Source organism: Staurois parvus, unplaced genomic scaffold (assembly GCF_062004578.1).
Source record: "Staurois parvus isolate SC_StPar_1 unplaced genomic scaffold, SC_StPar_1.0 ptg000454l, whole genome shotgun sequence".
Classification (NCBI taxonomy): domain Eukaryota; kingdom Metazoa; phylum Chordata; class Amphibia; order Anura; family Ranidae; genus Staurois; species Staurois parvus.
The window spans coordinates 7,586,915-7,600,000 of NW_028318250.1; the positions used below are offsets into that span (position 1 = coordinate 7,586,915).

Consider the following 13,086-nt stretch of genomic DNA (forward strand, 5'->3'; position numbering starts at 1 on the left):
CAAGCAGCCAATTGTTCATTACACTGCAAGGTCTCTCCCCTCCCTGCTAGTCCCCAGGTGCGGTGCTGGAGAGAGGCAGGGAAGGGAGGAGATAAACACCACAATGTTAAGTCGCCATAAAGTCTCTTATTTTTAAAAGCCCCCGACATTCCTAATATCACCTCCGATTTAAATACGGTCGTCCTGAGTCTCTGCCTCCTCTGGCTGAGACAGCAAGTGGGAGCCATTGGCTCCTGCTGCTGTCAATCACAGCCAGCCAGCGAGGAGAGAGAGGGAGCAGGGCCATGCCATGGACTCTGTGTGTGAATGGTCACACGGAGCAGTGGGTGCCCCCATAGCAAGCAGCTTGCTCTGGGGACACCTGGCAGCGAAGGGCCAGGAGAGCTTGCGGAGGACCCAAGAAGAGGAGGATCCGGGCTCCTCTGTGGAAAACCACTGCACACAGCAGGTAAGTACAGTATGTTTGTTATTTCCACAAGAAACAAAAAATTAATCATTAGAATTGCTTTAATGCAACTTTGACGGAACTTTGGTTGAGTGCGACTTTGGCTTTGACCAAGGATGATTGCTTGAGCTGCACAAAATCGCACACAAGTGGCATGTATAACATTCAGGTGCAACTTTTATATGACTTTGGAGGGTTTACATTGAAGTCTGTGGCCCTCAAGTTGCATGAAAGTGCTGTGGATGGGGAGGGTATTCTAGGTGCCTAGTGGTGACAGAGGGGTGAGAGCTGTGGATAGGGAGGGTATTCGAGGTGCAGAGGGGTGAGAGCTGTGGATAGGGAGGGTATTCGAGGTGCAGAGGGGTGAGAGCTGTGGATGGGGGGAGGGGTATTCTAGGTGCAGAAAGGTGAGAGCTGTGGATGGGGGTGCTAGATGCAGTGGGTTGAGAGCAGTGGATGGAAGTGGGGGGGGGGGGGGAGTACTAAGTGCAGAGGTGAGAGCTGTGGATGGGTGGGGACTAGGTGCCAAGGTAAAAGTTGAGGATGGAGACTGGGTGGCAAGCTGAGAGCTGTGGATGGAGCTGGAGTGTAAAGGTGAAAGCAGGGTGAACTGTAAACATGGAATGCAGAAATGTGATGTAGAAGTCGGCAGAGACAAGATGTGAAGGGGGGTGATGAGGTGAGTTATGGACAGGAGATGCAAAGGTGAGCTGTGGATGTAAATGCTGAGTGCAGAGTTGAGATGTGGATGGTAGGTACAGTGGTGTGCAGAGGTAAACAGTGGATGGTTACTTTTTGGAGTGTTGCTTAAGGAAGGAGGCATTTAAAGGAGAAGTACAGCCAAAGCTCTGACTTGTACTCAGTACTCTGTGGTGTACAATACATACTCTCGTTCACTGCACTCTGCACACTGGGATGTATATAACATACTCTAACCACTTCAGTCTTATACACAAGGATTTACATTATATAATCCTTACCATTCTGTGGCCACAATTCACTAAAGAATATCTCATGAGACAATTGAATCATGTGACACATTTTCTCCAATTATCTCATGAGATACTGAAAACGTCAATTCACTATCACCTTATGAGTTATTTACCGCACAAAACCAAAAAAAAAACATGGAGGTAAAATAACTAATAAAACGGTGTTAATCAATTCAGTAAAGGAAATAAATAAATGCATGCGTTAAATAAGTCCAGGCACGAACTACAGTCATTTTTTTTTTTTTACACCATGCAGTGGGGCTGTGACAGGGTCAGATGATTACATCTTCAGTGTCCTCTCCCCTAGAATAAAACGAGCATTTGGCCTGCGCAGTGCCGACACAGCCTCAGTGCATGAACCAAAAATTCTTTTCCCCAGATTTCTGCTTTAAGGATTTAAGAATATTATAGACAATTTGGAGTGGTCTCTACATTTTTGGATCAATTTCTTAACAGCAATTCAAAGGAAATTAAATATGGGAAAAACACAAAATAATTGGGGTCCATTTACATAAAGTATAACTAAAGACAAAACTTTTTTTTCTGTTTTGGATAAAGTGGAGATGGATTAGACCCCCTGTCAGGTTTTTATTGCCATCTGTGTCCCCGTTAGGAAGATTCACCCTCTCTGTCTTGTTTACCATTATTGAAAGTGAAAGTAAAAGAAAATGCCAAATTTTGGGTTGTCACCAAAAAAAGTAATGGAGGGGAAATCTTCCAATGGGGACATTGGTTCTGGAAGTGAAGGGAAATCTCTCCAATGTTGTCAAAAAATGAAAAATAGTATAAAAAAAAAAATATATATATATATATATATATATATATATATATATCACACATATAAATACCCTTCTTCTAGCAATAAATGACAACTATAAAGATATTTTGTATTTACCTAATTTAACTTAGTTGTTCTTGATACACCACATGTGTCTTGTGAAAGCAACTTCCCTTTGACTGGTATTTTAAAATCCACTATGTGATGGTTTTTTGGTGACAAGTTCTCTTTAATGAGCCCTGCATGTCTCCTCTGAGCTCCATTGAATGTAGTGCAGTGCAAATCACATCGCACGACATTCTTTGCCGGCTTTAACAACCAGGAAATTGGTCAATGGGGACTCAGCACTGAGGTCATACAACATCACTTCCTAGTCTCCTTCCTCCGTACTACATGCCGACACCCGCTGAGCTGGTCCCGGGCCCACAGATGGGCAAGCGGGGCCCAGGAGACATAGCAGGGGGAGGGTCCAGGGGATGCCAACTTTGCGAGGTATGTAGTAGCATTCGGGCGGCACCATAGCCACCTAACAAATAAGCCCTGCTGCTTGCACGTAGCAAAGCTATGTGAAAACAAAAACTACCTGCCCGGCGCCCAGAACTGCATGTCCCAGGAGTTGGGCGATACAAATCGCACATCCCTGTTTAGCAGCGTTTTTTTTTTAATTGCAAAAAAAAATGCATGGAAAAAAAAAAAAAACCGTATGGTCGATTGCATACTATCAGGTATGTTTTAATTACACTTCAGTATACAGAGTCTCGCAGTCAAATCTATGTAATATACAGCACAGCTCAGAGTGGGCAGAAGTATGTAACACATGATCTAATGTAAAGAGAGCAGGGGTAAGAATTATATAATGTATAATCCATATAATGTATAGCACAATAGTGTGCATTGTCTTTGTCAAATTACATTAGCAGTTCATTATGTATCTTTTTTTAGTTCAGAAAGCAAGCGCCTTGACTTTTTGTAGTGCACCCCCCATATCAGACAGGCTAGATCTGGCCCTGGCAGGTACATAGGGGGATCTATCAGGATAGAGTGGTGGAAGGAGTGGTAAATATGTTATTTACAGGTCCCTTTCTTTTCTGAAAGGACAGTGAGTGATCAATGCTGATTACTCACTCTGTTCATTCATAACTGAAGCATAGTAATATGTGTTTACTATGCTTCAGTTTATGAATGATCAATAGCCTCTGTCTCCTGTTCATCTTCAGAGGCTGCAGAGAGTTGAGGAATCTGTGTCCTCAATTCCTTCCTCTGTCTCAAAGATGAGATACCAGGGGTCTAAACAGAAACAACTGTCATCTCACCAAAGCACCAAAAGCATGAAAAAAAAAAAAAAACATTTTAAAAATGTAAACTTTTTTTTTAAATTGCAAAAAAATAATTAAAAACATTATAAAAGATAATGTAAAACAATGTAAAGGGTCATTCACATGGGTTCTCTGGACCATACAGTCTGAATGAGTGTTTGTGTGGCTGTAGCCATCTGTTACTCGGAGAATGCAGCAGCTGTATAAACATAACTGCAGGTCCTAATTTGATAAGTGTGCAGGTGTAGGTGAGTGGCCCCAAATACACACTGTTAGTGTTTGGAGGTCATGCACCTGTACCCACGCACCTGTCAAATTAGGAACTGAGGCTGTGTTCGTACAGCTGCTGCATCCCCATAACATAACATTGACTGCCTGCACACACCAACAACCACATAAAAAATAAATACTGATTCACACTGTACAGGACAAAGCACCTATGTAAATGAGTCCCAAGATCTTATTTACACACAGAGCTTTATTTATTGACTCAATGCAGTTTTATCTGTTAGATTTAGCAGGAATTTTGAGGTTTGTGCCTGCCAATAATGATTTTGGAGTGAGAATACTGTTTTGATATTTTCAGGAACGGAGTGGGGGGAGCTTTCAAGTAGGGTGTAAGGGGCCCTGTGATTTCTAACAACAGCCCTGTACACCAATAACAATAGTATGATCTTCCCAGCAGAGGAGCAAGTATCACAGGAATGGGTGGCCAACATAACTCCCTAACCCTCAAAGGGTGTACAATCTAAAGTCCCTAACTTACATTCATACATACACACATTAGGGCCAATTTAGACAGGAGACAATTGTCTTTGGAGTGTAGGAGGAAACCGGAGTACCCAGAAGAAACCCACGAAGGCACAGGGAGAACATGCAAACTCCAGGCAGGAGGTGCCGTGGCTGGGATTCGAACCAACGACCCTAGTACTGCCAGGCGGAAGTACTAACCATTTAGCCACTGTGCTGCCCATTGGTAGCTCTGGATGTACAGTTAAAGCCATGGGCTAAAAATATTTTGATAAGGTGTTCTATGGATATATTTTTAAATGGAACTATGTTAGATGAGATAATTAAACATTGAAACGATTCTCTATATTTTTTGCATCTGAAAATGAAATATATGGCAAAAAAGAAAAAGGATTTGCATGGCTCCCTCCATTGTCCTTAAAGGAGGAATAATGCTGTTTTTGGGATATGTGATGGAATTGGACATGTGAATAATTCATATTCTGAGAAGGCTCTACTGTGCTTCCAACCACAGCGAAACACTGATCAGGTTGAGTCCATGAAAAAAAAAAAAAAACACAACAAATTCCTCTGATAGAGAAGCAAGGATCAGAGAGCACAGGTCTTAAGAGCAGAAAACCCCATCACAACCCTGACCTGGCACAGAAGACCAGCCGGTCACAATGGGAAGGCACTAAGCCTTTGTACTCCTGACCTCAAAGAATTAAAGTGGTTATAAAGTCATTGGTACAGCCCTCCCCAGCAGCCCCTACTAATAGTTACCCAAGCCCTGTCCAGCGATGTGCAGCACGAGAGCAGCTGCTGTCCCGGCTCTCTGCCTCCTCTTTGGCTCCCGCTACGGTCAATCACAGCCATTGAGGAGGGAGCATGGGCTTAAAGTGGGACTTCACTCTCTAAATCAACCTCGATTATTTTTAATCCTTATGCTGCTAGCATTAGTAATTGGATAGAAAAGTATATCAGTAACATGTTTTACACATTTTTTAAGTTACTTTCTGGTTTCCTTGTCTAGGCAAATTAGGTCATACATCCCAGGAGTCTACAGGAGAGGAGGAGGGGCTCTCTCAGCTACGCATGCTTTTCTGCCTGCATGTCTGAGCTATGGGCACATGGATTTTAACAAGTAAATGCTACATGAATCATCCTCCCTTACTCAAGATGGACATGGGCAGAAATGCAAAAGGGTGTTTTTCAAAGTGTTTTTTTTCAGCAAAATACAGCATTGAGACATGGATGGATAGGTGAGTGTGCCTTGTATATTTCAAAATTAATCTAACAAGAGTTTTGTTTGTGGTGCTAAGATGCAGTATAGTTGTGCTCTGGAGTGAGCATACATGAGTGCCTCCTGAGAAATTGGCTTGCTATGGGGGAATTCAGTAGGAGGAAGGAACACAGAGCGCCAGCAGGGGACCCAAGAAGAAAAGTATCGGGGCTGCTATATGCAAAACCACTGCACAGAGCAGGCAAGTATAACAGGTTTATTTTAAAAAAAATATTAAGCCTTTACTATCACTTTGAGGGCTCTTTCACACTTGGCTGTTTTACCCCTATAACGCTTGACAAGCGTTGGTCCGGCGTTTGCAGAGCGTTTTTTAACGCTTGGCAAACGCTCCGCAAACGCGGTTTAGCGGCGGCTGCTAGGCGTTTGCCGAGCGTTAAAAACTCCCCACAAATGCCTATAATGCAGTTTGAATGGTGTTACCGCTCCGCAAACGCCCCACAACCGCGTCGCAACCGCACGCCGGGCGTTTGCGGAGCGGCACCGTAGACTAGAATAGGAGGCTTCAACACCTCCTGACTCGACCAGAGGCGTCCGTTTTGCCGCGACGCAAACGCTCCCGTTAGAACAGCACCATGTGCTGTAATGTGCAGTAATGTGCAGAATTGGCAGAGGCATTTGGGAAGCGGTAAAAACGCTTCCCAAACGCCTCTCTGCCGCCTGCACACAACGCTAGTATGAACATAGCCTAAGGGATGAGATGCAAGCATCTACTGGGAATGGCAACAAGACATATCAGGGAGATCATAATTTAGATCTCTAAAAGGGGTGTATAGAAACTCCTAAAAAAAAAAAAAATCTGGAATTCGTTCTCACAAAGTCATCACAATGGAAGGATTATGGCGAAAAATCCTCCAGAAGGAGTGCCTGAGACGGAAATAAAGAAGACGCTAAGCCATAGTCTACTTCTGGCCTCTAGACATGGGTCTAAACGCGTTTCTGATCCCCCTGAATGAGCAAAGCATTAGCATGAATCCAGACACTAGCAGTAGGCCTCAGTACAACCTAGAACAGGCATCACTAAATTGCGGACAGTGGCCTGGATTCAGACCCAGTAAAAGTCCTATCTGGGACAAATAGTTGCCTGAGCATCCTCTCCCCGCTGCCGCCATCTTCCTCAAGGAAGTGCACAACATGGGAGGCGTGGCAGGTCTGTCCCTTTCATAACATTGCAGCACTCTCCCTTCCCACACTGTCCTACCTTATTCAGGCAAGACAGGAAGCAGGGCAAGTCTGGACAAAGGGCGGGACTTTTCAAGTTGAGAAGCAGGTGATTGGTTGCTAGGCAGCAGGGCGGTCCAAGCACCTATTCACCCGCTTTTAACATGAAAAGTCCTGCCCTTGGAAAAGGGACTGAGAAAACTGATGTAAAAATGCGGGTCTGTGATGTGAAAGGGGGGACTGAGGACACTGATGTAAAGATTCACACTTGTGTAGAGATCTCTGTTTTTCTACACTAGAAAAACACAGGTCTCTGGGGAGGCTGTGATGTGAAGGATTCAAGTCATAGCACCAATATAACACTCGGACCTCCGCTGAAAGAAAATTTTACTGATTAAACCCCAGTGAATTTAAATTCAGTACCCTTGACCTAGAACCATCGTCCCATTGAATTCCAAACCAGGGGACGCTCCTATAAAAAGGTCTTCTTTGAAAGGCTTTGCTTCCGCCAAAAGAAAACAAGCTAACCCCACAAGTCACAAGTGATGTGCCCCAAGGGAAAAGATAAAAGGAACAGCTGAAGAAAGTGCCAGAGGAATAGAATTGGCCAGAGAACTAAAAAGAGTTGCTCTCTGTATCTGAATGCCTGAAAGGCAAGCTACCCATGGACCCCAAAAGGGTTCTGCTAAGGAAGAATCACAGATGAAGAAGTGGGGTCGCACTTTTAAGTAGAAAGTTTACCCACTGGCTTAGTTGGTACTTTTCTGCTAATTTAGAAGGAATGTTAGCGTCTGGATTAGAAATCTATGGGCACCTAATACAGGGGATTAGCCCTGTCAGACTGACGTTCTCCACTGAGGCTACACGTGGGCCCAGTGGCCAGCTATGTTACTGCTTCCTACACATCTAGTTTCAGCATTTATTTTTTCATCTACATTTTAGCTCAGTGGGCAAATTTGGTATTGCTTTTCCATGCTATTTTTGTTTGTTTCTTACCATTTAAGCACTACTCTGCTTTGATGTATATCCAATCATGGTTTCATTTTTGTGATGGACTTTATGTCAATTTTAATTGATTTATAATAAACAAACTACACTATTATGCACTTTTTGTTTTTGGGTGGCTTTATCAACATTTTTTGAGCCACCCCAAGGTTGGAACAATACCTCCGGGTGTGAATCACCTAAACAGCTGGAATCGCTTAAGGGAGTATCCGCGTTTTTCATCTTCACTGGATTCTGGTCCATTATGTTGTTTGGAGAGCTGCCTGATGTGTGTGAACCATTGGTGACCCCCCTAACCTTCTGATGACCATTACTGTAATGACTACGAGGTCCCGGATTGCGATCTGATATTTATTACATGCGCATATCCTTTGCGCTTCTGGTAAGTGCAAGCAGACTTCATTTACAGCACTAAGAAGTCACCTGCACTTTATCCGTTACTACTTTGAACACCCTGTGCTTATTGAACAGTGATATCATCCATTCACCCGTCTACTGGATTACCAGAACTCTACATTTTTTATGTCTTTTTGTGGTACAAGTTGTGAGTTTGAGTCATTTCCACTCACCTTGTGTATCAATATCATCATCCATTCACCATTTTACTTGCCATTTGATTTTTCATTTATCAGCAGTTTTATTATATTCTAATAACAAGTTTACATTATGAGCACTGCATACTTATTCTATTATTAGGTTCTCTGAGGATTGTGAGGTTTTTATCCTTTATGCTAGCAGCCTTCTTCGTCCATTTAGTGCGCTCACTCTGATCCTGTGTTTCTGTTGACCTAATACAGAAGTAGTTGCGAGAGGGATTGGAATCTACTGAGCTATCCCTTGACCTCCTGCGTATGTTTTAGTCTTCCATGTAATTCTTGATGATAGTGTCCAATGTAAGTCTGAAGAGACTATGTCCCTGAGTGGTTAAGCAAATCCTTGCTTGTTGGGATTGGCAACAGTTTTACGCCTCTGTGTTGACAACAGGCCCACGCAGAATGTCAATTTAGAAGATTGAAAAAGCATCCTAAAACCAAAGAAAGGTCTACCCAGACGATGGACTGATCCCTGAAGAGGAATCACATTCTAACCCTGTAAGACAAACGGTACAAAGGGCTGAACCTGACCTAGTAAACTGGGACTTAAAAAAACGCTTGTTTTTTAAAAAAAATTCTATTTGCTTATTTATTCTTCACTCAAAATGTACCTTTTTATTGCTTCCAGCCGCTACCAAATTATTTATCTTTGCTGCTGTGATCAATTTCCTGATAAGGAATGGCTATGTTCCTTGTGGTCCCACTGTATATAGGATTTTTTTTTTTTTATGTTCACCGCACGTAGGCTTTAACGATTAGTTCCAAATTTGATTGATTTAGTTCTATGCAGTAATTGCATAGGCGTAGGCAGGGGCGGACTGACCATTTGGAAACTCGGGCACTGCCAGTAGGGGGCCCCATGAGATGCCCCTGGTACCTTTTTCATAGGCTTTTTTGAGTTTGGGCAAGGACACAGGGGCCCCATGAGTTGTCAGTCCACCCCTGGGCGTAGGGAACCTTCATCAAACCTATATATGTTATCTGTTTTATGATCTAGCACTTGAGTGGCATAACACTAGATCGACCAGAACACAACGGGGAGAATTTACCAAGACCGAAGCAGCCCTGAATGGTGACCAATCAGCTTCTAACTTAAAGTGGAACTTCACTTTAAAGGGGAAGTTCTGATTTGTGCCCCCCTCTACTTTTGGCTTTTTTTTTTTTTTTTTTTTTTGAGGGTGGGCTCAGTGAGAGCCAATTCCTCCAGGTTTTGGCAGGTACACGCTCCCACTTCCAGTTGAATAACCATTGCAATTGCACTGGAAATTCTCACCCTCTTCCTGCTTGCAACCTTCTAGGACATATCACAGGTCCCAGAAGGCTGCATGACCATTCACAAAGATTGAATTCACAGGTAAACATGCCAGCCATGTGGACCTGAAGACAAAAGAAGAACTGGCCCAGGTGAGGACAGTGCTGGATCCTGTCCTTTTAATAAGTGCCCATTCACACTTGTGCGACTTGGGGTCCAAAGTCACACCCCATGTTTCCCAATGAGTACCATTCATATCTGTGTGACTTCAAGTCGCAGCGACTTGAAAGTAGTTCCTGCACTACTTTGGTCATGCGACTTGAGGGCCATAGGCTTCAATGTAAACCCTCCTAATTCATGAAGTTGCACCTGAATGTTACACATGCGACTTGTGTGTAACTTTGTACACCACAAACAATGATCCTTGGTTAAAGCCAAAGTCACAATGAAAAAAAAAAAAAGTGCACAATTTTGAAGTTGCACAAGTGTGAATGGAGCCTAAAGTGGTAGTGAACTCCGCTTTGAATCTTTTACATACAGGTAAGCTTATAATAAATCTTACCTGTAGGTAAAATAAATATCTCCTAAACATGCACTGTTTGGGAGATATTCACCTGTTTTACAGCTGGTGACATCACTGGCGTAATAGGAACTGCGTTTTGCAGGCACAGCATACTGAGTATGCCATCCCTTCAAAGCACTGTGCTGTGGCCCTGACTCCTGTGCGGGAGTGACATTATCACAGCTCGGGCATTCAAACAGCCGGAGCCCACAAACATGGAAGGAAGACCGGGTGAAGATGGAATCCCTGCCAGAGGTGACAGCGCACCGCTGCAGGGCTTTGTTTTAGAGACAAGTCTATCATAATGCATAACCTCACAGGAGCCTGGAATTTTCTTTTCTGGGCATTAAAGCAGAGCTCCACCCAGAAAGGGAAGCTCCACTTTAAGGACTGGTCCCCCGCTACCTGTTAAGGACTGGCACCTTTGGGGAGCGGGTAACTGAGATTGACAGGTACCCGCTCCCCCTTCCGCTGCGTTTACCTAAGCCAGGGGTAGGCAACCTGTGGCTCTCTAGCTGTTGTGGAACTACATTTCCCATGAGGCATTGCAAAACTGACAGTTACATCTATGACTTGCAGAGGCATGATATAACTTGTAGTCCTGCAACAGCTGGAGAGCCGCAGGTTGCCTACCCCCTGACCTAGGCGATCAGAAGTGAAAGTTGTCCTCCCCCCTCCCTGTAGTCTTCTGGGACATGTGACAGGTGCCAGAAGACTACAAGACCATTCAGAAAGGGCAGCGCTACTCGCTTGCGCAAGCTGTCACAGCCAAATGCCCACACCAAAGATGCCGGCAGCGGGTATACAGTGCTGCCAGTGGGGGGGACTGTGGGATCGAGAAACAGGCAAGTGGCTGTTTTTTAAAACATCAGCAGCTACAGTTTTTTCAGCTGCCGACTTATTTTTTACATCTTCACTGGAACTCTGCTTTAACTCCCCCTTTAAACGTCAGCACCTACAGGATTTGTATCTGTGGATTTCTCCAAAACAGACTGAAGCGCATCTTTCACTAAAGCTAGAAGCTGATTGGCTACAATGCACAGCTGCTCAAGATGAAGTTTCAGGAAATGTGTTTTCAAGTACACTTCAAGCAATGTCTTCCCCAGAAGCTCACACATCTTCCTGACCACCAACCTACAGACAGCCCCCCATATAAACTAATGGCCCCAATATACTAATGCTAGAAGAAACAGGTCATCTTTAACCATGGCCAGCAGGATATGAGCTCAGTGACACGAGTCAGGGAAAACCCATCATGCCTGCTCAGTGTCCCAGCCAAGTATCACAACACGTTTCCTGTCCCTACCGACTCACACACCTGGGTTACTGCTGGAGCTGGACGGGTTAATGGTGTTCCGTCCCTTAAACCGCGGCTTCACCATCTTGACGGTTCTCTCCGGTTCCACACACAGGCACAAAGCTTCAAACCCAGGGAATGTTCACACGAGGACACGGAGAGGCAGCCTCAGCTGTTTACAGGCCGCACTGAAGAGACCGAGCTGCCACAAAGCATTCCGGGTAATCACGTGCTAACAGGAAACTTCGTGCGCCATGTTTGGTTTGGGCAAGTTGCCCTTCTGGAATGTGAACAGTTAACATATGACAGTTTGGAACAAATTTCTGTAGTAGTTTTTTTTTTTTTTTTTTTTGTAATTCAATGTTTGATTAGGATACGTTTCCCTTCTGCAATGTGAATATATATATATATATATATATATATATATATATATATATATACACTAAAAAGTTAGTTACCAAAGAAATGTTCCAATAAATATAACACTTCTATTATACCAACATCATTGCACCAATATAATAAAGAGAGGAAATACACTCACTGGATGCTGCTATTATTAAAAAACTCAAAATAATAATAAAAATGTGGCCATGGAGGTGATACATATATAAAATTTATTTTTTTCATTTTATTTCAGGTACTTATATAGCGCTGTCAATTTACGCAGTGCTTTAAATATACATATATATATATATTGTACATTCACATCAGTATATGAGGCATTGCAAAATATATATATATAGATATATATACACACAGAAGCATACCTCGGTTTACAAATTTAATTCGTTCTGCTGGACCTTTCGAATTGCGAAAAATTCGTAAATCGAAAAGCAGTTTCCCATAGGAATGCATTGAAAACCAATTAATCCGTTCCGGAGGTCAGAAAAAAGTAAAAAAAAAAAGTCTTTTATTGTTCAAAACTCTTTAAAAAGTGCACTATAAAGGCATAAATACTGTACAGGGACATAATTAAAAATGAATTCATAAATGCATTGAAAACCAATTAATCCATCCGTATTGCGGGAAGAATTTGTAAACCGAGCCATTATTTTCAATGGATTTTCATTCGTAAACTGAAAATTACGTTAACCGAGGCGTTCGTAAAACGAGGTATGCCTGTATATATATATATATATATATATATATATATATATATATATATATATACAAACACGTACACACTAAATTTCCAAAAGTATTGGGACACCCCTCCAAATCTTTGGATTCAGGTGTTCTAATCACCTCCATGGCCACGGGTATATAAAATCAAGCACCTAGGCATGCAGACTGCTTCTACAAACATTTGTGAAAGAATGGGTCGCTCTCAGGAGCTCAGTAAATTCAAGTGTGGTACAGTGATAGGTTGCCACCTGTGCAATAAGTCCATCCGTGAAATGCCCTAGCTACTAAACATTCCACAGTCAACTGTTAGTGGTATTATGATAAAGTGGAAGCAACTGGGAACAACAGCAACTTAGCCACAGAGTGGTAGGCCATGTAAAATGACAGAGCGGGGTCAGCGCATGCTGAAGTGCACAGTGCGCAGAAGTTGCCAACTGTCTGCAGAGTCAATACCTAAAGATCTCCAAACTTTGTGTGGCCTTCAGATTAGCACAACAACAGTGTGTAGAGAGCTTCATGGAATGGGTTTCT

The 13,086-nt window shown here is 43.1% G+C and overlaps 1 protein-coding gene across 1 annotated transcript in view; it reads right to left on the minus strand.

Annotated features, from left to right (window-relative positions):
* Positions 1-11,638, minus strand: part of GNL2 (G protein nucleolar 2) — a 70,364-nt gene extending 58,726 nt beyond the window's left edge. The window contains exon 1 of the mRNA XM_089688801.1: positions 11,452-11,638. Within this exon, the coding sequence (XP_089544927.1) occupies positions 11,452-11,515 (64 nt within the window). The 5' untranslated portion in view covers positions 11,516-11,638. The remainder of the gene's footprint in view (positions 1-11,451) is intronic.
* Between the last annotated feature and the right edge of the window lie 1,448 nt (positions 11,639-13,086).